This window comes from Nicrophorus vespilloides, unplaced genomic scaffold (genome assembly GCF_001412225.1).
Source record: "Nicrophorus vespilloides isolate i.1.1-1 unplaced genomic scaffold, Nicve_v1.0, whole genome shotgun sequence".
Lineage (NCBI taxonomy): Eukaryota > Metazoa > Arthropoda > Insecta > Coleoptera > Silphidae > Nicrophorus > Nicrophorus vespilloides.
This window is the reverse complement of record NW_017099314.1, coordinates 16197-44162: the sequence shown is the minus strand read 5'-3', so window position 1 is coordinate 44162 and position 27966 is coordinate 16197. Positions and strand designations below refer to the sequence as shown.

The window sequence follows — 27966 nt, the reverse complement described above, 5'->3', positions numbered from 1 at the left end:
ACTGAAAATAGTGCACCTCTCCAATATGCTTCAGATCACTTTCTCATTCATTCATCATTGTATCTTATATAGTTATTGAGGAAATTGATGATTTGTGAAGACTTCGAGTTTTCGAGGCTTAGCAAATCGTTTTTTAAAATTTGACAGTAAATTGTAGGAAAACGCCAACAGGTACAAATATGACAGACCACACGTTGGAAAGCCCAAACATTCAGCTTTAATTTGATTGCTCATTCATCATTGTATCTTATATAGTTATTGAGGAAATTGATGATTTGTGAAGACTTCAATTTTTCGAGGCTTAAAAAATCGTTTTTTCAACTTTGACAGTAAATTGTAGGAAAACGCCAATAGTTACAAATATGACAGACCACACATTTTAAAGCCCAAACATTCAGCTTTAATTTGATTGCTCATTCATCATTGTATCTTATTTAGTTATTGAGTAAATTGATTATTAACAATGATTGTTTTTTAATATAAACTGTTAATTGAATCTGTCAATCAAACGTCATAATGTAATTGAGTATGTTTATCAATTGCTTTCTAACTGTTTCTAACCATCAATATTAGTTTACATTTTGACATCTGTCAATCGATTCAATTGCTTACATCAATCGAAACATTTATAGATTATGTTTTTGTTTGGAAGAACAATTGCATTTAAATTCGAGAACCGAGTGATTTTCTTTGTTTCGCAAGGATTTGTAAAAATATATTTGAAAATATTGGGAACAGATGAAGTTTAAATTTAAAAAAAATACATTTATTCTATCAAATGTTAACAATTAGTATCGAGTAATTGAAATTTGATCGAATTCTACCAAAAAGTGAATCAACAGAATTAGCAGCGAAAATGCTTCGCTTTGATGTTTGATGAGAGTAGAGAGAAACAATAAAAATGACAGGACGTAACTGAAAACAAAACTGAATAAAAGCAGAATGAGATAGATGATGGAGGGTAAAAGTAGAGCAAATTTGTCCGATGATATAATCGAGTCATTAAAAAAAAAACACTAACAGAAACTTGACCTAGACCACTGGATATGAAAATACCCATATAACAAAATTGTTTGTATATATTTTTAAACATGAAACCTTAAGGCAACTTCACCTAACCTAACATTTTCTCGGACCTAGGGCACTAGAGTGGATAAGGAAATAAATACGTCTATAAATTATTGAGATGTATTTCTCAAATAAAACCAAAATCAATACAGACAAACCAAAAAGAAATGTAATTTATTGTTGTACAGAAAAATAAATCATAATAATTATAGGTTACGCATTTCTTACATTGAGATTACACGCATTCGCTGAACGAGACGGTACAGGAGAACACATCACTGGAAGCTCTGTCGGTACAGATGGTGCAACTGGCAGCTATCATGGAAGGGAAAAAAGGTACACAAAATAGTAGCAGACCGCCATGCCCATGGTGGGACGAAGATTGCAGTCGCAGTTGTCAAGAGGAAACGATTACTAAGAATTTACCACCAAACTAAGAGATTCGAACATCTGTTAGCCGCAAAACACCAGATGGCGGAAACAAAAAGACTTCTGAAGGAAAAGAAGAGGGCCAGCTTCAGGAGCTTCTGCGAATCTATCAGTAGGGAGACATCAGCAGCTAGTATTTGGAGGAAGATCAGAAGCTTCAATCGCAAAGCGCCGATAGAGAACCCACTGGAGAACGGTGACAACAAATGGAGGCAAGATGTTCTTGTTTTCTTGTAGACCGCTGGTGCGAAATTAATAACGTATTTGAACCTACTTTTGCAGGTTTTCGCAGGGGTAGGAGCACGTTGGATAATATTTATGGATTGGCAGCGGAAATCTATCGAGCGCTCGCTGCTGGGGAGGATCTAATTGTTGTGTTCCTGGATATTAAATATGCGGCCTTCGAGCCTGGGATTTACAAGGAAAACAGTCAGAAATTTTCCACTCCTTCGTGTTCGGAACATCGGTGTGGAGTACGTGAGAGCACACAAGTTTCTGGGAATTTGGTTTGACGACAAACTATGCTGGAGAAATCATATCGGCTCGCTAGTCAGGTCATGCTACCAAGGTGTTAACATCCTGAGAGCGTTGTCCGGGCTTGACTGGGGAAGCTAATGTTGTTCTTTGCTAATGTTGTTCTGTTCCGTGGCTACGTGCGCTCACGGCTTGATTACGCTAGTGGTCTTTACTCGTTCTGTGCAAAGGCGTTACTCGACCAACTGGACAGAATACAAAATCAATGTCTGAGCATCTGCATTGGAGTTTTGCGCTCCACCCCACTGAATGTATTGCACGTGGAAAACGGCGTATTTCCATTGGAGATTAGAAGAGCCGAATTGGCGAGACGTTATTGCGTAAAGTGTAGAGCAAGCCCACCTTCAGCTGTTCGCCCGCTTGTCGCCAGGGCAGCGTCGGAGTTCCAACAAAACCCTTTTTGGCCGGCTAAGGGAATCCCACTTCTGATTCAGGCGTGGAGAGATACGGAAACGTTCAGAACAATTGTGGATAAGAGAGCCATAAAAAATATCTTCGCCCCACCATTGGAAGACTTTACGCACCGCATAAAATCAATGAAATTTCCGTATAGTAAGGAAGATTTCGCTAACTCCGACTGGCTTACTAACAAAGCATTCGAGGAATTCAGAGGTGCTTCTCTCCGATATCTGACATATACAGACGGATCCTTAGTAGAGTCACCTCGATCTGTCTCCTTCGGTATTCACATTCCGGAGATTAATATCTCAGAGTCGGGGAGATTGCCAGGGCTAGCGTCGATATACACGGCGGAATTATACGCGATACACAGAGCCCTACGATTGACACAATTCCATGAGATACGAAGAGTGGCGATAATCACGGATTCGATGAGTGCTATTGATGCCATCACCAGCCAATCAACGACAGTTAAAACGAACCACTGGGTTGTGGCAATACGCACGCAGATAAGAGATATGGAAACGGATGGGGGAGCTGTGATGTTGTGTTGGGTGCCCAGCCACCAGGGTATCCTGGGTAACGAAGAGGCTGATGTTTTGGCAGGAAGAGGTCATCAACGTGAGATTATCAACATCAAGCTACACTACACGGACACATATCAGAGCGGATGCTATGTTGGAATGGCAACGCAGATTCGAGGTGGAGAGCGAATACAAGGGGTCGTTATTTTATGGATTCAACAAGACAGTTAAGAGGCACCCATGCTTTTTCAAGATGGGATTCAGCAAGAAATCGGAGATTGCAGTGCTCAGTCGTTTGAGATCGGGACACACGCTGGCCCCGGTGCATTTGGCCAGAGTCGGGTGGCAGGACTCGGATAGATGCAGCTGTGGGTCCGTGGGCTCGCTGGATCACTTATTTTTTGAGTGCGAGCAATATTAACCAGCCACCGAAGCGCTATGCAGAGAATTACTAAACAACAAGGTCCCGCTACCGACATCAGTTCGGGCGCTGATTAGCTCCGAAAACGAAACAATATATAAGTGTCGATCCCCGATTCGAGAAATGTTATTTAGTGTAGTCGTCCCACATGTATTTTCCCCCTGACTCCAGTAACTTACACCAGCGTAAAGTAATCTCAAATTAATAAAGACCGTGGCTGGCGAAATTGTGCAAGACGCGCAAGCCAAGTGAAGTGTGGAGAGGAAGGAAGAAGAAGAAGATTATTACATTAAGTTTAAAATCTATACGTTTTTCTTTTCTAGTTGCAATTTGTACTTTTCGCTGAACTCTTCGCCGCCCATCTTCGGCTTCCTGACGAACTGAAGGAGAGCCTTATTTTTGATCGTCCTGTGCTTCAGGGTGTTCAGGTAGGGTTTGTTGCCGCCGCACACGTCCTCCATTAAAGCTATGTAAACATCTTTGGCATCAGCGACGGCTGACAGGTTATTGGCTTCGGCTGTAGCCTAAAAACACACACAAACACAATAACATCACACAAAATTTAGGATTAAGATTGAATATACTTACGACAAGCACGGACTTTGGTTCTGGTAATTTATTGCCACTACATATGTTAAGGTACGACTTAAAATATTGCACTAAATCCCTGGCTTTGACTTTCTGTCCGTTGATCTGCTTCAGCACTAGGTTCTCGGGCGCCAACAGCATTGGCACTAATATCTGCAGGTTCTGCTTGAATTCGTCAGTAATATCTAAAAACAACAGATTTATAAAACCAGACGCTAAAAAAAAGGCACTTCCGAATCAAATGATGAACCTTTGAGTTTTCCGTCGAAATGCGGACTGGTGGCCACCTGCAGACCGGGATGTGGCATCAGGAAGCACGCGATCTCCGTGAAGCAGGACCTGATGTGATTGCGAAGCGACTGCAGCTTCGGATGCTGCTTATCGTTCACCTGCAGCTTCTTCTGCAGGATCTTCTGACCTCCGAGCGCTCCGTATTCGGCTTCGTAAGGATAACTCCAATCCCTCACGAGGAATTGAAGCCTTTGGAACGGCGTCTTTCCCGAATCCGCCAACGCCAATCTTCCGTACTCCGTGAATTGCTAAAAATATATTTAATTAGTCAAGAACAAATTATTGATAATATTCAATAGCATAAACATTAAAACTGAGACGCAAATTGATATAATCCTATTTATTAGCATGACCTCAACCTATTGCGCAATAAAACATCTATAATCCACAGGTGAATCAAAGCGAAACGAATCACGGTATTACAAGTTAATGAAATGCATCGATCATTCATACAGAAATATCAACATTTGCTTTACTTATTTATTTTTTCCTCTTTCTTTCGAAAATTCTTATTAACCGCTAATTAGAGTAAATATCATAATTGTACATATAATTACAGCACGCACGCGATCCTTGTAATTAGGGTTCGTTAAGGAAGAAAGGAAACGAGCAACAAATTAGCCTGCTAATGAGAGAGATATGCAATTCGCGGTACGCGCCAGATTAAAAGGTGAGCCTAATTAGAGGAAACGATTGTTATTATTGCACCCCATACGAGTATGCAAATTCACAACATTCGAAACACTATCAGCAAACTTTCGAAAAACCATTGTTATCCAAATATAAACTTAATATCTATAACTATACTATTTTAAAGGTAAGATTAAAATCGATTTTTCACATCAAATTTCTATGACTAATTAGTGAATCATTGTCTTAACAACGAATTTCCCATCGTTAACTTTCCAACTCGAGAACACTATTATTACTTAAATATTTGATCAAATGAATGTAAACTATATGATTATTAATATTAAAACTGAGAATGTTTTTGTAGATACCTGCAAATACTGGAGATCATCTTCCCGGATGTTTTCTGAAAGGTTAAAAATCTGCACGGAGCTGATCATGGTGCTAAGGGCGATGACCGTCGCGCAATCCTTCTTGTCGAACGCGCCCTGCGTGTCCAATAAAACTATGGCCACCTAGAAGAATCGTTTCAAGCAGTTCGTTTAAGAAAACAAGGTAAGTTTTTTATCGTCTCTCTCTCTCTCTCACCTTATCGCCGGAGTCCAGTTCACCTAAAAACACCTCGGACCACATCTGGATGCCCGTAGTTTCGCGCTCGTAACCGCCGCGCCACGAGAATCCCTCCAAGGGCACATCTTGTGGTCCCAACCAGTCGGACGTACTTTTATTTTCGATATACTGAAAAATTATAAATTGTAAACAGTTAATAATAGGAAATCAAAGTTCGATCCTATAATGTTAACGTAAATTTTTCGCTCGACAAACAGAGTCCAAAAGTTAAATAGAGTACGCAAACTATTATTTACTACACTAATGAGAGACACAATCAAGTAGGATTAAAAAAAACGAATAGGTTCCAATTAGAGTATCAAGTAGCTCCAATATGATAGTTAAGTAGGTTAAAACAAAACAATAGGAGACTTAAAGAGTCAAGTAGTGACAAACATGACACTTTCAGGTTAAAAAGTTAACTTTGATGAATGCATATTTTTGTGTGTGCGTGTAGGGAAATGACTAAGCTATTAATAATTAAATGCTCACCTTGACATTCAAGTATCTCAGGAAAAAGTCCAATATAAATGATTTTCCTTTACGGCAGGCCCCAACAACTGAAACAACCACCACATATCTGTCCTTGATGTCCTCCCTGAGCAGGACGTGGGACAGCTGTTCCTCATCCAAGGAGAAGGTGTGATCCTTATTGTCAATGACGATCTGTATAGGCCTCGGCTTGTGATCCATTTTAACCTCATCCATGTCTGTGTGCTGATCACCTGCGATATCTACAACAACAACAACAAAAAAAAAACATGGATTAATTACTAATTAATTGGAAGGGCCAATTTTGTGTTATCTCACTGATAACAAGCAAATTATTGAGCTGCACACATTTATATAAGTTTTCTCCAAACTGGACAAAGACAAATTGTCGAAGCTCAGTGCACTCACTTTATCTATGATATTAGTATGTGACAGATGACTGTCGGAGTCTTTTTTTATAGTGGGGGGCTTGACAAAAAAAAAATCCGGAGACAGGTAAAGCTTTGGGGATTCTGTAACAATAGTCTCTTCCTATTACAAAAATGATAAAAACTCTTGTTTTTACATACACGTTTTTACATACACAAAGAGACTTTCACTGAAAAGTGATTTGACAATTTGGGTTTTTGCTGCCTGCTTGCAATGTCAGGTACATGTACACACTGCACACACACGGATCTCTCTTATTGGAATTCGCATTTTTTGTAAATTGTAGAACGATGGAAGAAAAAAATACAAAAGTTCCTCTGTATTCTGTATGGGTGGCAACCATACAGAAATGTAATTTATTGTTGTACAGAAAAATAAATCATAATAAATATAGGTTATGCATTTATTACATTTATTTATTACAAATAACAGCTAAATGATTTATCAGATTGAGATATCGTTTTTCAAACTAGGATAATTGCAAAAATTGAACACTGTACCACAGATCACCAACGTTTCAGAAACAATGGCGTCGAAAATAGTCATCGCCGTTCTCTAAGTAAACAAAACTATAGCGCTGCGCTTGCCCCCACTCTCATAAATTAAAATCAAAGATTGGAGAACTGACTCGCTTTTCGCTCAGCTCGGCTACCATCGGCTACCAGCTGCGTCCATGTCAATTTAATATGTGTTTTGATGGAAGAAGGCGTTTGTTTTTGTGTTTCCATTGTTCTTAAAATATGGCTTTAAGTAATATCTTATTGCTTAGCCAAGTGGCTGGATATGTGGTTGCATTGATCCTTTCGTTGTGCATTGTTGTTCCAATGAGCATGCACCAGGATGAGTTTCGGTACTTTCTATTAATCATCTATTATTGTCATAATACATCTTTTACATTTCGTAGTGGACACTGCTTACTATTTTCCACTGGAATTTGGCAAGAGACTGATGGCCAATTAAAAGTGAATTGGGGTTCACAGGGTTACTGCAACTACACCATTTTTGTAGGAGTAGCATTGTTCTTAACATCAGCAATCCAAATTTACAGGCTATCCGTTTTATTGTACAAGGGAATTGACAGCAGTTTTTTATCAGCTTTCATTGATGTAATTTCAAGTTTAATACTGTGTGGTGCTATCATAATTGCTGCATTGATGATTACACTTGGTTTTATTGTTTGGTGTGAGAATATGACACAGAGATTTCCATCGTAAGTGTAAATATTGCATTATCAATATTGATTACAACATTCCTTATATTTCAGTTGTGAATTGGCTGCAGGACAGGCTATTGATAAACAGGATGGCATAGATACAGCCAATTTTTATATTGAACTGGGATCTGCACAAGTATTTAATTGTTTATTATAATTCATTACTGATACGTAATTAATTTGTTTATTAATATTTTAGTTTGGAATTTGGGGCTCCTTTGCGACGTGGGTTGGTCTCTGCGTGTTCGCGCTATTGAAAATGTGTCGCTATCATCAAATTGAGAACATGAGGGTGTCTATGTTCAAAGAACGTCGTCGTTTGATTTACGAGAACGGGGAATCCCCGGGCAGTTCTTTGGGCAGGGAATCTACAAACACGAATTGCACTATAACAGAGTGATTAGATTCATCTATCCTGCATTATCCATTATATATAGTTTATGCTGTTCTACATATATCATTGTTAGTGCACCAGGCAATTTATTATTTGTGCAGATTTTAATTATTCATTACCTTTGTTTAGTCCATACTAAAGTATCATCTAGAAATTATACATTATAGCTTGAATAATTTAAGAAAAGATAGTATGTACATAATACGGGAATATGTAATTTTTAAACAATTTAGGAGGCAAATCGGGCCCAATGAAAGAGATGGTTAGAGAAACGTGATAATTCTTATATTTATACTCTTAATTTTTAATGTATGTTTTTTATATATGATAATCAATCAGTGAAATATATATATATATTCTACTCTCGTTAATATGTTGTGCCTTAAGCAAAAGTAAAGTGAGCTGGCAAATTACGATATTGGTTTAATATTATGAAACTTTTGTAATTGCGATAACTGCGCATATTAACTAATAGATGAATCATCATAGTTATTCATAATCGTAATGCATTCAATACAGTACTTTTATTATGAATTATAACTGTTTTTAATGGAATTTACAAAAACAAATCGATTGTATGTGAATATTAATTTGAAGTGAATTGAAATAAACTTTTATTTCGCTTTGCAAATATTACACTTATTTGTATAAAGTCGTCTTCTGTAAATCTATGTGGTTCGTAACTTTGGGGGTATTACTATATAATTGATGTGAATATCGATTTTATATGTTATAGGCAACATATTATACGATTCAGTCTTTGAACCTACAAAAAAAATGAATAAACAATGATTAAATTACCGTTTTTTTAAGTATTCAATGTACATAAACTATACTATAAACAACAAATACTTCAAAATGTCTTTTTAATAACTATTCAATACATATATACATACATATCTTTAATTTTTTTAGCGGGTCTAAAATAAAATGTTTTCTCAATCTTAAAGATGGATTTGGTGTTTTTTGTGGAGTCGCATTTCTTCAATGCGAAGAAATGAAAAAACCAAATGAAAAATGCACACAAAACGAAAGAATCAACAAAAGACTTGTCAAGTTATAAAATTTATGAATTAATCGTGTTCCATATTTTCTTCGTTTGTACTCGTCTCGACTACAGTTGAAGTGTCTTCAACTTTTACCTCGGATTTGACTTCTGGTTTTAAATCAACGTCAACATCTTCGCTTTCTCCATCTTTATTGACAACTTCGATGGCAGATTCTGCTACCACTTCATGACTTTCGTCATCATCATCCATGTCATGATCGTCGTCATGTATTTCTTCATCATTTTTTTTAGGTTCAAAGTTTCGTTTCATTCTTTCTTCAATTTGAAGCAGTTCCTCATTGACATCCTCTCTCCTTGTTTCAATAATTTCTATAAAAATATTATAATTAACATCAATTGTATAAATATTTTCTTGTGCACATACTTTCTAACTCAGCTTTGGATTCTGCAAGGGCAGCCTTGGTTGCATCATTCATTTTCCTGGGAAGATAATAAATATGTGGTTTGGCCTTTGTCAAGATGAAATTGGTTTGTGGTTTGAGCAATTCCTCCCAACGATTGTGATCCTGCATTCGGCTCATCTTCAATTCAAGCATTTTAATTTCTGCCTGTTTCTTCTTCCTATTAAAGAATAATTCCTTACGTTCTTTCTTTATTTCCGCTTTCTCACGAATCTCAATCTCCTCTATTTTCTTTTCCACCTGTGCTCTCTTATCTTCCTAAAACGTCAATTTATTAGTACAATCTTCTTTGAAACACATTAATGATTAATTACCTTGGATTTCAATTTCGTTTCTTCTTGTTGAAATTTCTGTAATGTTCCTAATAAGGCACCAAACATTCGGCGATTCCTGGCTTTCGATTTCTCATCCATACTCTGCGCATCTAATGCTTCTTGTCTACTAGGCACTTCCTTGGGTGTAACAATTATTTTGCTGATCATTTGCCTTTTACCCTCAAATTCTTCATCATAGTGACTAGGCCTATCTGGTACTCTTCCTGCCAATCGGTTAAACACACTACCCCTCTTCTTGATTGGTGGCTCATCATTTTCATGATTATACACACGTCTGTTATTTCCTAATAAACCTCTTCCTCCTCTGGTTCTATCCTCGTTCAGTGGTGGCCTCTTCAGACCCTGGCCCTGTCTCTGCACAGCTAACTCTGAGGGATCCCTGCCAATTAACCTTCGAATATTTTCGTCAACTCCCTTAAGGCTATCTTTCGCTTGGTCCAACTGTGTCTGCAGTTGATAAATCCCTGCAATCATAGTTTCTGTGGCCATTGCGATAAAGTTTACACAAAAATAACAATCGATTTCTTAAACATTATCTGAGAAACTTCGACGCCATCCAAATTTATTACGTTGGTATTAAACACGTTTGTTTTCATTTCACTCTGGTGACATATTAAGTCGTACTGTTGGTTAAGGTGGAATTTACTTTTTCAAAATTGTTTTAGCATCCCAAAATCTTTACTTTTTATATTTCTATTTCTCCACTCTTCCAATTCTAGACAAAATATTTTACGTTCACCTATTTATAGGTGATAAACTTAATTTAAAAGATTGAAGTAACGCCTAACACTATTGTTACGTAACTCTTAATAAAACTATGAAAAAATAAAAACTAAAATATATTTATATTATCTCTTAACATCCGTTGTAGCGTACTAATGCGAGTTTCGAGGGACCTAAACTCATCCTCGCTATTCTTGACCTTCAGTTTCAGGATTTCCGATGCATGTCCATTGCGTGAACTATTAGAATCAAGTGAAGTTGAACGTGACCGAATCATTGAGCTTTTGCGCTGATCATAGTCGGAGAATTTGCAACTGGATGTTGAGGAATCTCGACTTTTCTTACCGACCGTTGATTTTGTGTTTCTATTGGCACAACCCTCGCTCTTTGCTCGTCGAGTATTTGTTTTCGTAGGCGAACAATTCCTGTACAAGTTTCTAAATTCGTCGCCTCTTCTAAATTTTAAATCATTTGTCGGCGGCTTTGTCCTAAAAACAATTTATTTTAATACGTTCTAAAAATAAGCAGAAATAGAAACTAACCGAATGGGACTTTTATAATTGCTTTGACTTAACTTCAGTTTCAAGTTTCGTTCGCTATTTCTCAATACTTCAACTTCTCTAACTAATTGTACTTTTTCTCTTCTTAGCTTTTCTACTAGTGTGTGATGCGATTTGCGCTCGACCATAACACTTTTCTCCAAATGACTGATTGCGCTCTGCAGCATGGAAACTTTGTTCTTGCCTTTACCTTTCCTGCTAAAAAATCGAACTTCATCTTTCAGCTCGCTATTCTCCATCTCCAATTCATCTATACTGGAACAAGCTTAAAGATTATATGCGATTAGTAAGGAAGCAACAAACCGTTTTTGCAATATCCACAACGAAGACTCATTGCTCGGAGGCCTCTTCTCGGTTTTTATTTTCGTAAGTTCCATCTCCAATTTTCTTATGGTCGCCTGAAGAACCGAGGGATCCGGCGGTCCACAATATTCCAATGGTAAAGGATATAAAATCCTATCAAACTCTACGTTATAAATTAAAATTAAATATCTTCTATTGCATTTTTCTTTGCTCAGCATCGTCCTCGAGGTGTGACTCTTAATCCTTCTGATCCTTAATGATTCTAAATCTTCGTATGTTAATAGATCTAACGATATGCATTCGCTCGTCTATAAATTTATAGTAATAACTTTGCTAAGATGTAACCAAATTTCTGTTTCAACATACTTTTAAAAATCCGGATTTTAGCATTGTCGTGAAAATGTCGAACTGCTTGAAATTTCCTGTTTTTCTCGTCAGGTTTTCAATATCTACAAACAAATTAAATAATGACTATTCCTTTTCGCAATACCACTTTTTTATTCCTACAAGCACTATCATAGCTGCATTGCCATTCTTCGCCAGATTGTTTGTCGGTGATGCTCAACTCTAAGTAACAGTTGGCCACGTTCATCTTGACCAAGAAATCTTGGCTGTGGAATAAACAGGTCGTAACTAAATTCTGCTCGGACATAGTTTCATAAAAAAAAATAAAATATTTTTTTAATATTAAAAAAAAATAACTATCAAAATTTTGACGCTGACAATTAGATCAAATAAAATTGAAAGATGTAATAAATAAATTTATGAAAAAATGTTCAGATAGGCTAAATGATAATATTGTTATAAAGTTAGTAATGATCGAAATTATTGAAACGAAATCTTATTGACACATGTCAGAAGAATAAACACTAACAATTATTCGTTAAATTGTAATTTTAATCCCATAGATAAACCAGCATATGGTAAATCTAATGAATCAAAACAAGATCAGTAGCATATTCTGTATGAAACAGGTGCAACCTCTTGAAGGTTTAATGCGAAACGGTCTTGAATCAAGTCAGAGGCTATGTTTTGCGCTTGAATTGATACCTGGTTATCATCTTCAAGAGAAGATAATAAACCTACATACGGCCGCGGGAAAGTCGCTGCTCTCATTTGCTGTGCTCTCATTCAGTCTCATTCATAGCAAATGAGAGCAAAAGTGCGACCGCACACCCGGAAGAAATCAAAAAGAAAATAGGGAAAATTTAGGATAGAAGGAAATGCTAGGTATCTGAAAGGGAACGTAACCAGGGATATCTCAATTGATGTTTATGTTCTAGACATTTCGTTTTAATCACAAATTTTGTATGCCTCTGGAAAGAGAGAAGAAAAATTTTCGTCTGAATTGGAATGAACCTTTCATTTTGCGAAAAACAAAATTTGATGCTAGTGTGCTGGTGGTAGTGTTTTTTAATTTGTTATTGACAATTGAAAAAAAACTTCATTTTGCGAAATTAAAGATTTCGAGAAAGTTTTCGACCAATTTCGACATACGAAGTTAAATATTTATACCAATTTTCGACATTGAAAAGATTGCAGACGAATATTGGTAGATATATGTATATATAATATATATACTATTAATGTACGTTTATATTAGGATGGTCATAATCTGTTGCGTCAAAGGTTGTGCTACAAAACAGGGTGATGAATTGTGGACCCTCCACGAGGATGTAGTATATGGACAATTAATCTATTGATTGAATTAATATAATTGAACCACAATTAATAAATCTATTATTTTCAGATTGGAAACACCCGACACGAGGAATCGTGAATTATCTACGAGAAAGATGGATTAAAAACAAGTAAACATTTACCATCTACGAGGAAAATGGATTAATCATGATGGAACGTGGACCATCTACATCCTACGACTTGGACAATACAATTTTTTAATTACTATATATGTATATACTGATATGGAGTGAGTGAAACGTGAGCCAAGCAAAAGCTCATTCAATCCATACCAGGAAATCAAGATGAAGTTAGTAGTAAACTTCACCCGAGCGAAGAGAAAACTGGAGTATTGATATGACTAGAAGAGGAAGGAAGGCGAACCAACGTTCAATCTGATCATTCAAAATCAAACACAAATCGAAACCCTTTTGCTCGTACATTCAAACACACACAAACAATTCCGAGCTTGCATTCAAACCAAAACAACACACAATAACATACAATATTCAGATTTTAGAAATATGAGAAACTTTGCAAAAATCTGAGAGAAAAACGAATTTGCTTTTAAGGGTGGCCAACCCTAATTATAGAATTTCCTGAACTATAATTTTTTAAATATTAATATAGCAAAAAAGTAAAATTAAAAAAATAAACAAATAATGCAGATTGTACTAATCTGTTGCGTTTAAACATTTGCTATAGTTGGGTAATTAAGTGAGGATAAATATTTCAAAATAATAATAATTAAGTAATTACCATTCAGTCTACAACGAGTAATGTATATTGAAGCCATTGCAACTTCAATATAAATTATAGATATGTAGAACCAATATCAAATTAACAACATTATTATCATTACGAAAAAGAGAAAAGAAAATCACATTCAAATGAACGAAACTTAAATTGATTAAAAAATAATCAATTACTTGATTAAAGCAATTGAAATTAAATTGAGAAGTTCTTCAAATCAATAGTAATTTAATGCAACCTAAACCTTTTTATTGTTCACGAACACTCGCGATAATTTAGCGAAAAATATGCACAAAATTCCCGGAAATATAACACTCCCGTGATTCTAATATTAATACATTTATAGCAAATTGAGTAACACGATTTTAAATTAACTGCAGTCACGGTTGAATAACAAGAGCCGAAGCCTTAAACTTGTTTTCAAAACAACGCACAAACGCTATAAATCAGAATGTAAGACTAAGATTTTTCTTAACGACACCTGTCGCGATACAAGGAAATGACATTTCGGGGAAAACGCGAGATCCGCTGTGATCTGTCGGTGGTTGCTCGAATACGAACATCCACCTCGAGAAGGTTTTAGCACAGACGGTCTTGCCATTCCATGCGTTTCACTGCGAACGTGAATAACGCATAGAATGACCTGGTATTTATAATAACTTGCATCCATATAAATAGCAAATAAAAAATATTGGAAGCAGTAAAAAAAAAGCGTGAATAAATAATGTTTTCAATTGTTCAATATTAATCAGCATCGTTGTTGTTGGTTACGGTTTGGAATCGTGGCTACAAAATTTCCACTTAAAATTAATGAGAAAGTCCCGAAATTTCATTAATTAATTGATGACTTAATAAAGGGACGCGCACAAATACGGCGTAGAGACGCCACGATCGTACCAACCGGTACCTCTTGCTAAATCATTTTTTTTTGCAAAAAAAAATGCGTTGGTATCAATATTAAACAAAATAATGGAATGGGGAAACGAATTGGTTCCTTGCATTGAATAACGAATATGCATAAAAAATGAAGCGTGAATTAAAGAATAGAATACTCACGGTCTATCGGCATCGTTAACCCTGCTCGGAACTGCGGCTTTCCTTGCCGCCGATTTTCATTGAAAACTGATGAAAATCCCCAATTTATTAGTTATATTATCACCCATTAAAATTGGATCGATGTTGACTTAATGAAGAGATGCGCACCAATGCGCACAACTCTGGCGTGGAGGACGCCACGATCGTGCCAATGTGTGTTTCTTTTGAAATAAAAATGCATTGTTGCTATCTTCACGAAACATGTCAAATAAAAACAAACGCACAAAAATGGAGGGAAAATGTTTTCTCTCTCCCACCGCCGCCATTATGAATCCGTCGCAATTGAATTAACACGACGCAAATAATTACATTAATTATCAATAATAATCCAAATTTCAATTAAATTTTTCTATGAAATTAAGAACTGATTGTAGATGATTTTTTTTTTAAAGAAAACGGATTAATTACTCACCGTTAATTGGCCACCAATGATTTTCTTTAATCGTAGAAAAGTTCAGCCGATTTCCAAGAGTTACACAACAATTTTGAATATTCGAAACGAGAACGCGCGCAGTCGTACTGATTGTCGGGCCTCTAATAACCATAACCCCCACCACGGAAAATAAGTGTACTGCAGTGTACCAGGGATACCAAAGGCGCTTGTTATTTTTTTCAAATCCCTGCTCAAGGAAGAGCATACGATCATTGCCAACTGTAAAAATGTTACACACACACACAGACGCACATTGACATACACACACACAGACACACTCACACACACATTGACCCACACACATATATAAAATATATATAAAAAAATATAAAAATATAATCAGAATTAACAAATTTATTTTACGACACAATACAACCCAAAAATTATTTGAATTCTCGGCGACTTCATTTATGCTTCCTTGCATATGACAAAATTTCTTGCTGCAGCTTATCTCTCTCGTTCACAATTTCTGTTTTATGATTCAATACATTATTAAGACAACTCAAATAAATACAAAAAATTTTATGTGTAGAATGTTCCACAACAATTTCGATCAAATCATTGGTGTGCGGGCATTTACACATCTTCACTTAAATTTTTAAATTTTATAAATTCTTGGCATTCTGCCAACGGCAACGCATGAAGAAGTGCCAACTGATTCGGTTTAAAATCAAAATTCGGTTTAATAGAACAATCACAGTAGGTCTAATAAACAATAGCAGAGATTATAATTAATTAATTATAGTATTCATTCCCGATTGAAAATTAATGAATATTTTATTATAAAAAGTAATTAAAATATAAAAAAAAACAAATACATTTTGAAAAATTATATAAGATCAGTATAGAAAAACTACATTGCATTGTGTTCAATCGCGTTTGTATATGTTAGTGCTTTTAATTGCTTTCTTTCTTTCTTAACTAAGGATAGTTTTTTCCACATCGTTTGCTTGCTTAATTTTTGTTTCAGTCTGCTTATTTTGTCCTTCGAGCGGTCCCTTCCATGTTTGGTACGTCGCTTAGTAACCCGTTGATACCCAAAAAATGTTTCAAACGCGTACACAGTCTGCACAAAGCACATCTGATTTCTTAATGCGTTACTTGAATTACAATTTTTGAACAAATCATATTTCATGCACATTTACTAATATCATTTTTGAATATTATAGATTGGAGGTTGAAATATTGATTTAGAAAGAAAAAATCCAAATACATTTGGAATACATTATAAATTTGAATATTCTTTTAAATCAAAAGCTCTGGTGTCACGAAGAGTCGATTAATTATAAACTGTGAATTCTTCAATATTGTAATCATTTGTAAGCCGGACAAAGAAAAAGACATAAAAGAAATGGAGTTTCACGTACAGAAAGTGCAATTAGTCAAGTGAATGGTGGCATTGCAAAGGGTCGTTCTGTGTGCTCGTTTCTGCACGTCAGAAGGGTCCAGTTTTGTAGAGTTGATGTAATTAATCGCGGACCCAGTGAATGGTTGTGTATTTTTGTGATTCATGGTTGTGGTTGGAGCACGTGTGCGTGCGCGTGTGTATGAAAGTAGTAGATGCAATTTAGCTTTGGGTGGAAAAAGAATGAAGCAGCAGGATGTGGATGCGGCGGTGGAGGAGGAGTGAGGATGAAGAGAAGAAAGAGGTGGAGGAACAGACAAAGTCTGTTGCATGTAGGAAGACCCGTTCCTTTACGCAATTGTATAATAAATATATGCAAGAGATGTCTCGTAGGAGGTCGTTTGACCCTATTGTTGTTGTGTGGTGTGTGTGCATGGGTAAGAAGTACCTGAAGACCTGCGCACTTCGGAGGGCCGATTTGGGGCCATCTGCGGATCGCATCCAAGTCGCGACCGACCGACCGACAGCCGCAGACAGACCGCACTTGCGACTCGCACGCGCGCGCGTCTTCATCACAGAAAAACCAGATTACGAAGCGCGACTGTTTGTCCCTTCATCCCTTTCGAGCAATAATTTCCCAATATAATTCGCGTCTCCTTGCAAATCGTGAAACACAAACATGTGACAACCTTATGTGCAATGGATACGAACGGCAGACACAAAACACCCTTCACAACTTTGTGGAACTTTTAAAAAAACGGATGCAACCAAACTAAAGGTAATCAACTATAAAATGACATCAACAATATGACTTTAAAAAATATAACTATTCGAAAAAACACATTTAATATAACTTTAAACATGAATCATTAAGTTTTTGAGCAAATTTTAGTCTTTTCAACTTATTAAATAATAAACTTAAAAAACGATTATAAAAGATAATTCAGGTTGAAAACTATTTAAATTTATTTTTCATGATTATATTTAATTAAATATTGATTGTCTTTTCGTTTTCGTCTTTAATTAGTTTTGTCGTATTGGAGTCGAAATCTATTATTTATTCTTGTTTATCAACATTTTTCTTATTAAAATTAACTAATAAAAAGTTGGTTTCTATTAAAACAAAAATCGGGAACGAAAATAATTGTCAATGTGACATTCTACAGCAACGTTTCTCAACATGTGTGTCGCATTAACCCAACGAATCAAATATAAGTTATGTAACGAAAAAAAAAAGCACATTCATTTTGTACAGTAAATAATTCAAGAAATACTAAATACTACATTATTTCCTGCATATCTACAGATTTAAAGCTTTACTAGTTATTATTTTTATCAACGTCTGGGACGCGAAATGACAGCTGTCAAAAAGTGAGGAACAACTGGTGAACAACTGATATCAATTGGGAAACATTGTTGCCTAATAATATCCGAATTATTACTTAACTTTTGTAAGCTAAGTAGCTAATGAACAAGAAAATAATCATTACTTTGATAACATTCTTATATAAAACTAATTCTTTCGTAATAGTTTTTGTTCATTAATTTCTTAAATGAAATTGAGTTTTATATGTGCAACTAAATACTTGAAACCGCACTACTGTAAGGACTTTAAAACCGCATAAAAAGAGACTCGACTGTACAGAAGAAACACAAACCGATCATTTATGTATACAAAAATAATTTGGTCAATTTCGCTTAATTAAAATTTTATTTTGTAATTTTTAAATCGTACTATAGTGAATTCGGACTAATCGAAGCTGCACATTGTTGTATTCACATTTTAAAGAATTCGTCGTGAAAGTTATTTTAGAATCAAAGAATGTATGCAATACCACAATACTGGCACCCGCTCGTCGCGATTGACCAAAAGGCGACGTAATTACGTAAATTCTCTGTTCGTCGTTTCATTTGTATATTAACCGAGCTAGTAGGTCACATAATGCATGTTGTTAACTTTATCGCAAACATACATCAGCGTTAGACCGATCGCAGTGTGTGTACGTACTCAGCACATTGTTTGCAAGATCAATACTTCATGCAATGACTTTTTTCTTAAAGGTAATCTTATTTTAATACGCAATCACAATTATATTAGTTCATATTAATTCATCCATTAATAGTATACGCATTTATTAGGATAATTGACAGTTAACACATTGTGATAATTATGAGATTATGTTAAGAGTAGTTCAAGTCTAACTGTCATCCATCTAAATACTATATGAGATACACGTTGCTTAACTTAAGTAAAACATGTAACCTAATTATATCTATAAAATTGTAATTATTTTAATAAAACATTTCTTCTGTCTATCAGAGATAACTTGTACAGCAAGAATACTTTACTCGAATACTTCCCTTCATGTAATAATAATGAATAATTAAGAGTTCGTTGATTGTGCACGAAGCTGCAGCGCGCTAGTCGCGTTTGTTTTGCGCATTTAATGAGACGTTTGCAAGAAGCTCCAACAATTGTCCTGCAGCTTTATAATAATGACAATAATTACAAGTAAATGAGTGATGCTGATGAAAACGCGGCGGCTGGCAATAATGAATCTCCCTCTCACGTCGGAAATAGGTCAATTTGCATACGCGTTAATTGGTGATTATTCTCTTCAAAAATTCGTCCGCATTGCGTGTGCACGCATACAGAATTATTCAAAGTACACTCGGTCCTCTTTTTATGCGTACTCTTTTTATGCGGTTTTTATTTCAAGAATTTTTTTTAAATAACTATTTTAGGCCATTTTGACACGTTTTGACACAAATTGGCAAACCATTTCATCAAAAAAAGATGATAATTCTGAACGAGCATTCAAGTTTCAACGCGAGCTTCAGAATTGGATATCAGGAATTGTACAAAAAAAATAGCAAAGCCATCGCAAAGTTTAATTCCTGATTATATTGTCAATGGGAAAAAATCAACATGCGAAGTTGAGACTAATTTTACTTGTGAAGAATCATTATCTTAAGGACATAGATCTGATATGCTGACTATCTCTTCTAGTGATGAAAGTGATTTCGAACCAATTCGTAAATTATGCCAAACACTCTCATATAGCAACGATAATTCTAAAGAAAAAAATGTGAAGAAAGATTAACTTTCATAAAAAAAATTCTGTATTTTTTTTTTGTAAAATTTTTCAGTATAAATTTAGAAGGAATATGTTAAGATTATATTTTTCTGAAATTTAATAAACTTCTCTATGATTGTTAACGTTTTTATAAAATTATGAATAAACATTTCAGAAAGAATATAGTAAGACTAATTATTTTTCTGAAATTTAATAAACCCTTTATTATGAGATTTTCGGTATATTGTAACTCATTGATTTAGTTTTATGCGGTTTTAAAAAAATATGGAACGTATCCTTTATTTTTATACGTGTGTCTTCCTTTTTTGTGCGATTTATTTTTATGCGTTTTCCTGTGGAAAATATCTACCGCATAAAAAAAGAACCAAGTGTAAAAATAAAAAACAGGTAGAATCTACAACATTGCATTCATGCCATACGGAAGCACAACATAAATTTGTAATGATATTGTGTAGATTGTAATAAAATTTATTGGCAAAAATGCAATGTAGTTTTCTGCTTTGAATAAAATATTTGCAAATTTGAATTAGTCGTATTATTAACAATGCAATTTTATTGAACATGAAGGGAAATAATTTATTTGCATTAATATAGGACTATAGTGATTAATATTAATATAGACTATAGTGAATCCGGACTGATCGAGGTTTTATTGCACTTTATTTAGTAGTAGTTTAATTAGAATTAGTTTGTTGATGATTTCTGGTGTGTATTTAAAAAATATATTTTACGATCTATATACGAATGCGTCATTGCCAGACGAGTTGAAGTTAGTTGGTGAACGTAGGCGTTGTTTTTTTTTGTTGTATATATATAAATTTAAATATTCGTTGGTTTAAAATGAATGGATTATATTGTCGATGTGCAATACATTTGCGAACAGGTGATTCACCCTCTGAGGTGGCCGTGCGTCTATAAAGAGACTGCTATCGGGTGAATCATTCATTTGTTTAGACTGAAAGCAAACAAAACGCAGCAAAGTGCACAATAGTGCGAATAATTCAGTATTAAAACAATGCGAGTTTTATTTGTTTTATATATCAAACGTTGCATATAATGTTGACTCAGTTCTAATAATTCATAATAATTATGAAATTATATTTAACTACATACGCAATAATAATAATATTCAGAATTTTATTTTCAATTACTACCGACTAATTAAACAATACTATAGTATGAATAATTGTGATGATGATAAACTAAAATATAATTAATTAAATAAATTAATTGATGTATAAAATGGAATGGTAAATGGAATATGAGGTTGCAAGATGTGAGCAGGTGCGCAAGTTATTTATTATTCATCGAATGAGATAGGCTTGCGATTTCGGTGCTTCCTGGCAATGCGAAATTGGCGTTTTATTGTTCACTTTCTACACAGAAATGAACTCGAGGCCGGTCGCGACAGATGTAATTTTGTCTTCGGCGATTTATGTAATATGCAAGTGCGTTGTGTACATACGCAAGGTAGCGGATAGGAAAGAAGTCCTGGATTTATGGTGATCTGGCCTTCGCCGGTGAGAGATCAAACCGATGAGCGAGTACGACGTACTGCGTGGATAGGAGGAGGAAGGAAGAGCGAGAATGATTTGCATGGGAAGGGCTCTGATTGAATCTGCAGCTACCGCAGCAGAAGCTGATGCTGCTACATAAAGAAGACAGGAGTAACGAACGAAAAAAAAAAAAAACAAACGCAGTATGTAAGAAGCGAAATTTATTTTACGATTTAATTGAATGGTATGATGCGATTTATTGGCCATTCAATTTCGGTTTTTAATTGATCCAAGATTTCAGTTTTCTTTCGTATCTCTTTCATTCTCCTTGCGTCGCACCAATGTTCCTCGTGATTTTGTTTCTCTTCTGTTCTTTGAGAAAATGCAACTTAATTAAGTATTCAGTGAACGAGCGAAGGAGCGAGTGTTGGAGGACTCAAAATTACGTGGGCTTGACTAAAGAGAGTTTGTGTCGTGTGTGGGATGGATGGATGGATGGAGAGCCCAGGCAAAAGGCACTCCTAGTTCGAAATATCCTTCTGTTTCTCTTCTGCCTTCTTAACTCTCACACTTCCATCCTGCTCCACAAATGTGTCGGACGAAAGTTTCCACATGCGGACGAAAAACTACTTGCCTAAATGCAACTTAAATGAAACGAACTATGTTCTGCTTCTCCTTTTTTTTTCTACCTTGTACAGACTATTTCACAACGTCTCCAAATTGAAAACGCGATGCCCTGAGAATCTGAAATTCTTTAAAACGAACTTACGCTGTTACGAAATAGCTTAGAGATAGTCTTGATTTTGTTTGATCGGCGTCAATATTTACCTTATCGAACGCAAACAAGATGATAACTTACATAAGACAATTGTATCAAAAGTTGAAAAATTTATTTGCAAAATATAAGTAAAAGCAATATTTCTTAATACGTTGCATTCCGCAAATATCCAACTTTCATATGCATCTTTTGGATTCATTCTATATAGACTATACTTTTTGAGTAAATCATTAAAATGTGTGAAGACTACTTCAATTTTATTGCTGACAATTATTATATGTTCGTAATTGATGTAAAATATGTACAAATGAATATTGTACAAATACAGTCGTATCGTTTAATTTAATTAATTCCTAATGGGTAAATAGCACTACATCATTAATTACTGCTATAATTACAATGTATATAATTTTACATTATATTAGCAAATGACATAACTCATTATAGAAATCGATACCAATATAATATAAATTGATTATAGTTGTAGAAACTGTGCGATTTTTAAATAAAATACATGTTTAGTGTTAAAATGGTTATTATATAAACATAAATGACGAATTATAAATGTAAATAATGTTTTTTTTTTCTAAAAATTGTTAATGGTAAGAAAATGACAGCTGTCATAATTAATAGTTGTAAAGCGATCCACGCAAGATGACAACTGTCATTTGAGAAACGCTGTTGTAGAAGACGATTGCTCATTGATATCATTTAAAATTGAATAACTATATAATTAAATAATTAAAGAAAATGTAAATAATTAAATCTTGTTGTTAATGGTAAGAAAGTGACAGCTGTCACAATATGTCAATTTATTTTGCCTGTAAAAAAATGATATAAATATAAATGCTTTTCTTATTATTGTTAAATATAAAATAAATTGATAAAGTTCCTGGCGAGAAATTGATCGAACCTATCTAAGTTTATCTTATCGAATAAAGAAACGTTAGGTAAACACGGTCGAACTTGGGTGGCTATGAGTCTTGAGGTGTCCCACGCGCGATTTACTTCCGGCATATCGGCATGCATGCAACCTTCTGCAAACAAACTTAAAGCTCGACCGACATCGTTCAAAATGCAAAAGAGAAAATTCGTAATGGAAATTATGCGATTTCTATTTTCGAAGCACCATTCATAAATGAAAATTTTCCAAATAAAGGTTATATGTAATGTTAATGTTACTTGTCAAATTAATTCGTGTATATGTGACAAATGGATCATGGTAGTAAATTGATTACAAGAATAAATCGATTATTTGTTTCGATAACTGATTATTACTATTACAAAGTGATAAGGTTTGTTAGTATTTAATATATGAAACGTTCATCATGAACGAAACCGTATCTTCTTTTTTATATATTGGAATTCGGAGAACTATTAGCCCGAAATCTTGCGGTGGATCGGCTATAAGTCAGCGACTTGACAGCTGTCAATTAGTCGTTTCGTTCGATGTATGTTATAGTTAGTGCTGACGGTCCATTAAATTGCACGTAGACACGAACGCATCGTTCGTTCATAACATGAATTATTATCGAATCGCATTCGCGGCTCACCGTGATTACGTAATTAAGGCGTAATCCCAAATGCGAATCGGCGATTTTGGCTTGGCGCGGATGCGAAACAACGCCGATCGGTGATTAATGATGTCCACCTACAAATTAAATTTCGTGAAGAGCCAAGGAGCCATTAATCAAAGCAATCGAAGCGGGCAGGGATCGTGGATGGATACGCCTTTTTAAACAATTAATAACGAACATCGGAGCAATGATTCGAGCTAAAACGGATGACAACTGAGAAATGACCTAAAATGAGCGAAAAGAAGAAAGAACTCCTCCAGCAAATGACATTCCCGTCGGGTGTTCATCGTGAGATCGGAATGCCACTATCTGGATCAAACTATCCGAATCGTCCACACTCTTGGTCACACAAAAAAAGAGAAAATCTACTATCGACCTACGGCAGTCAACACCTTTTTTACTCTCTGGTTTCACTTCATTTGTCACTTGCTGTTACAGCTGACAATTCAATTAATGTGTTATTTTTGTATTATAGAATCAACGACTTTCCGTTTCCGTCCAACCCATTTGATTATTATGTAACCAACAATTTTAACATAACAATTACATTGTATATTGTCTCCTGGTGTTTGGTAAAAGAAAAGTGTAAAAAAATTACATTGTACAATGATGATCAATACTAATTATTGTGAAATATTATTATATTATAGAACATATTTGTTTGTAATTGTACTGCAACCTAACTATTTATAATATAATATTTTTGACACTTTGACAGCTGTCATTTCGTAACCCAACGTATTTGTTTGTATTAATAGTTATAATGCGATCCAATTTCACGCAAGATGACAGCTGTCATCTGAGAAACTCTGTTGTTGAAGACGATTGCTCATTGATATCATTTAAAATCTAATTACGGTTTAATTAAATAATTAAAGAAAATGCTTTATATAGACTTTTGTTAATCTTCGAATCGTATTGAAGACGATGTATTAATCGCAAGTCGTTCTGTATTTAATATTCCATCGTTCCAACTAAATGTCACTTACTGTCAACCAAGAAATGCTTATAAACACATTGATTCGATCCGCTCACGTTAAACCTGTCACAGAAATAAAATCGACATTGCGAACACACGGCCGCACACATGATTATAGTATTTTTGTGTTCCAGTAATGCGTAATGTATGCACGTGAAATCATTGATTCAAGGTGTTCGCAACTGAAAGTCTCAGCTTTTACCGTCCTTCTCTCTCTCTCTTTCTATCCAGCCGTCCGATGTGGGCTGAACTCTGCATTTTTCCAGCATCGGATCAGAAGCACGAGCCATTGGGCTCATTACAGAATTACTGTTATTATAAAAAAATCATTCTATCTCACTCGAGCCCACACGAATTTCAATTTTTGATTGGCCTCTTGACCAATGAGCGCAGGACCTCTGCAACGCCCACTCGGATGCATTCTTCGTATAAACAAAACACAACAGCAGACTCTCTCCTCTTCAATATGGCTTTTTTTAATGAGAAGGAAGATTATCAGGATTGGCCTAGAAGTAAAATTACCAAAAATATGAACGATTTAAACTTATTAATGTTTTTAATATATATTTGATACTAAAAAAAAAATAAAATAATGATGCATCTATATAAAATGTATTCAACCAGGATGTCAGATACCTATATTGCAACTTACATACTTGATAATTATTTAGGTAATTAAATAGGGTGCGCGACAACTGGGCGACGGTTAACTCGGCGAGTAAAATAAAATTTTAGCATATTCGCTTATAATTTGATGTATATAAAAAATAAAATGAAAATATTATAAAAATTCCATAATAAAAGAAAATATGTAAAGATTCTTCATATTTGAGTTTATTTTTAATTTATTTTCATTTTTTTATAGAAAATTGGATTTTGTTTTTTTTTTCTATATATCAAATATATGTTATGTTCTATTATTTGGCTAATAAATTATTGTTATTATCATAAGCGAATATGTCAAAATTTTATTTTAGTGTCAGTCGCCGAGTTGACAGTCGCCCAGTTGTCACGTATCCAATTAAATACATTGAATTTGTTATTAAAAAAAAAAGTATAATATCATAATGTAAAAAATTGAGCACACTACAAATTGAATGTATACGAATAAAAATTAAACATCTGGATAATACATTAAGCGTGATTGATAATACGAACGATGTATGAGACTCGCATCAGCATTGTTGAGGGCAGCAAAAAAAAAGAAACAACAATCGAAGACTGATGAACGTTCCAGGTATTCGAGCAGGCCTGGACCAGTAGTGACAAAACATATGTAAATACCATGTCCAGTGCTCGGGGGGGCTCAAATCCGATGGAAAACAATGGTACATAAATTTATAAAGGTTGACCCTTAAAATTTATTATATAGATTTTTACTCGGTAAATAATATTGATTCGGGACCTTCATAGCAGCAACATGAGTAGCGATACAAAAACAAAAGTATGGTAACCGGAGATCTCATTTAGGTATTAAACTATCAATGATGAATTCCCAATATCCCAAACCGGACTAATCGAGGAACTAAAAATGTATTTTAGTGTATTAATTTAGTTTGTTTCGAATTTTTAACGGAAATCATGGTAGAAATCACATAAAAGCACAACAAAAATAAAGCTGTTAATGTTAAATACATAATTGGTATTGGAAATTGCAGGTTTCGATCAATAATCTTTACTTAAATTTATCGATTTGAAATGTGACAAGATGAAATTGGATGTGCAGAGCAATTTTACTAGGTGTTGAAAAATTGGGTCATCGTGGGTGTGGATTTTGTGTTGTGCGAGAAAATTGGATTTAGGTGTCTTCCGTTATCTTCGGAAGCCCTTGGATGGGATAGTCGGGGAGAGAAAGAGATAATTATAAACGATAAACTTGGAGTTTCTACATTGAATAATTCACATATCTGTAATGGTAACGGGAATACGTAGCGCGCATTTAGAACTTAAATAAATGATTGTCCTCTGTCCTCGATACGGCACCACCGATGGTAATACAATGTAATAGGTGTAATATAGTTGGAACGAGAACAAAAATGGGCGAGGAAATAAGGCTTCTCAATATTTCATCGCATTACGTACATAGCCTCTTCTCGAATGCTATTATTACTTATCCACGATCCTATAATATTTCTCTATTTCATTTTATTGAGTCTATGTTGTCTATCTTCAACATTCACGTGCTGACGGACACTTCAGATCGTTACATCACAGCACGAAATCGATTTCAATTATTCAATCAGCTATTCCATTCGATTAAAAAAAACACTCGCCGATTCATACGATTTGTATGACTCTTTACTGCTCGATGTTCTTAAATTGTACTTTTCTTACACGTTTTATCAAAAAAAAAACGATGTCTTTACGTTTTATAAAATTACTCCACAACGACGCAAGTTGAATACTGAAAAATCCTATCATCAATATCTTGAAAATTCGTGAACATTTTGTGCTTTTTTTAATGAGTTTTGTTTTTTAAATTATCAAATCCAATCGTAATTTGAGTTTTTGGTATGATGTTAATATTTATTAGAACAGAAAACCTTACATGAATGTTAAATATCTATTATTTACATGTGGGTTGAATTTTATTCCAGTTTTAGTTAAGGTGACTCCAATTGGAACGCATTTGCATTTTGCTCGAGGCATCACATCTTATAAAACTTAACAGACTTACTACTACTATTGATTCTTGCACGTGTGTATTAGCATTTGAAAAAAAAGTTTAGTTCCATAATAAACATGTAACATATTGATAAATACTTTATAACGTCTTAAACAAAAATAGTTAAAATTGACAAACAACTACAATTATATGATGAGAATTATTTGCTTCAGTTTATCATCTGAGATTTAAATCAATGATGATGAAATTTGTGAAAGAAATTCCACATGCAGACGTGTTTGGTCTAGTTTCATTTGCAGATGTGCTAAAAGTATTTAAAATCAGAATATAGAAATGATGCAATAACAATGTAATTGTTTATGGTGTGAAAGCTGTATGAAAATGGCAATTTCTTAAAGATTTCCTAGATGAATAGAAGTTTATAATATTTAATGTCTTTCAGTATTTTTTTTTGGGGAACTTGGGCGTTTTATTCAAATTCTAAAGTATTCAGATGGAGGTGAGAGAATTACAATTTTCAATATTTCGTGCTACAAAGTTTTCAGTTTTTTTGTTTCAAGCAAAATAAATAGTTAACTAGATTCATTCATTCATGAAAAATAATAGAAATCATTTTGATAGAGGTAAATGGAAGTGTCACTCTGTATTATTACGTGAAATAGCCCAGATATTTAAATTAACTTATTAATAATGG

General features: G+C 34.6%; 5 protein-coding genes across 10 annotated transcripts; 2 read left to right on the top strand and 3 right to left on the bottom strand.

The window, feature by feature from the left end:
* The first annotated feature begins 1056 nt into the window (after nt 1–1056).
* Nucleotides 1057–3648, top strand: LOC108564336. The gene is made up of 2 exons (XM_017923346.1): nt 1057–1071; nt 1141–3648. Exon 2 carries the CDS (start codon nt 2112–2114, stop codon nt 3183–3185), a length of 1074 nt encoding a protein of 357 aa, XP_017778835.1. The 5' UTR covers nt 1057–1071; nt 1141–2111; the 3' UTR covers nt 3186–3648.
* A 16-nt stretch (nt 3649–3664) lies between these two features.
* LOC108564333 (atlastin-like) lies at nt 3665–6962 on the bottom strand. 3 transcript variants are annotated; one of them, XM_017923338.1, is made up of 8 exons: nt 6555–6962; nt 6394–6497; nt 5986–6227; nt 5473–5622; nt 5256–5399; nt 4214–4502; nt 3964–4148; nt 3665–3899 (listed from the first exon to the last, which is right to left on the bottom strand). In XM_017923338.1, exons 3-8 carry the CDS (start codon nt 6199–6201, stop codon nt 3678–3680), a joined length of 1206 nt encoding a protein of 401 aa, XP_017778827.1. In that variant the 5' UTR covers nt 6202–6227; nt 6394–6497; nt 6555–6962; the 3' UTR covers nt 3665–3677. The 3 variants fall into 3 exon arrangements, with proteins under 3 accessions (XP_017778827.1, XP_017778828.1, XP_017778829.1); XM_017923339.1 differs by lacking the exon at nt 6394–6497; XM_017923340.1 differs by lacking the exon at nt 6394–6497 and having other exon boundaries at nt 6569–6962.
* Nucleotides 6963–7077: 115 nt separating this feature from the next.
* Nucleotides 7078–8590, top strand: LOC108564337 (transmembrane protein 179). Its single transcript, XM_017923348.1, has 4 exons — nt 7078–7264; nt 7319–7624; nt 7679–7763; nt 7827–8590. Exons 1-4 carry the CDS (start codon nt 7155–7157, stop codon nt 8025–8027), a joined length of 702 nt encoding a protein of 233 aa, XP_017778837.1. The 5' UTR covers nt 7078–7154; the 3' UTR covers nt 8028–8590.
* A 75-nt stretch (nt 8591–8665) lies between these two features.
* Nucleotides 8666–10448, bottom strand: LOC108564335 (pinin). Of its 2 annotated transcripts, XM_017923345.1 has the most exons (4): nt 9806–10448; nt 9455–9749; nt 9164–9399; nt 8666–8787 (listed from the first exon to the last, which is right to left on the bottom strand). In XM_017923345.1, the coding sequence occupies exons 1-4, from the start codon at nt 10313–10315 to the stop codon at nt 8752–8754; spliced, it is 1077 nt and encodes a 358-aa protein (XP_017778834.1). In that variant the 5' UTR covers nt 10316–10448; the 3' UTR covers nt 8666–8751. The 2 variants fall into 2 exon arrangements, with proteins under 2 accessions (XP_017778834.1, XP_017778833.1); XM_017923344.1 differs by lacking the exon at nt 8666–8787 and having other exon boundaries at nt 8918–9399; nt 9806–10445.
* Nucleotides 10449–10652: 204 nt separating this feature from the next.
* On the bottom strand, nt 10653–15198 carry LOC108564334 (coiled-coil domain-containing protein 61-like). 3 transcript variants are annotated; one of them, XM_017923342.1, is made up of 6 exons: nt 14902–15198; nt 11920–12052; nt 11779–11861; nt 11413–11720; nt 11092–11364; nt 10653–11037 (listed from the first exon to the last, which is right to left on the bottom strand). In XM_017923342.1, the coding sequence occupies exons 2-6, from the start codon at nt 12002–12004 to the stop codon at nt 10659–10661; spliced, it is 1128 nt and encodes a 375-aa protein (XP_017778831.1). In that variant the 5' UTR covers nt 12005–12052; nt 14902–15198; the 3' UTR covers nt 10653–10658. The 3 variants fall into 3 exon arrangements, with proteins under 3 accessions (XP_017778831.1, XP_017778830.1, XP_017778832.1); XM_017923341.1 differs by having other exon boundaries at nt 11920–12023; XM_017923343.1 differs by lacking the exon at nt 10653–11037 and having other exon boundaries at nt 11290–11359; nt 11920–12023.
* Between the last annotated feature and the right edge of the window lie 12768 nt (nt 15199–27966).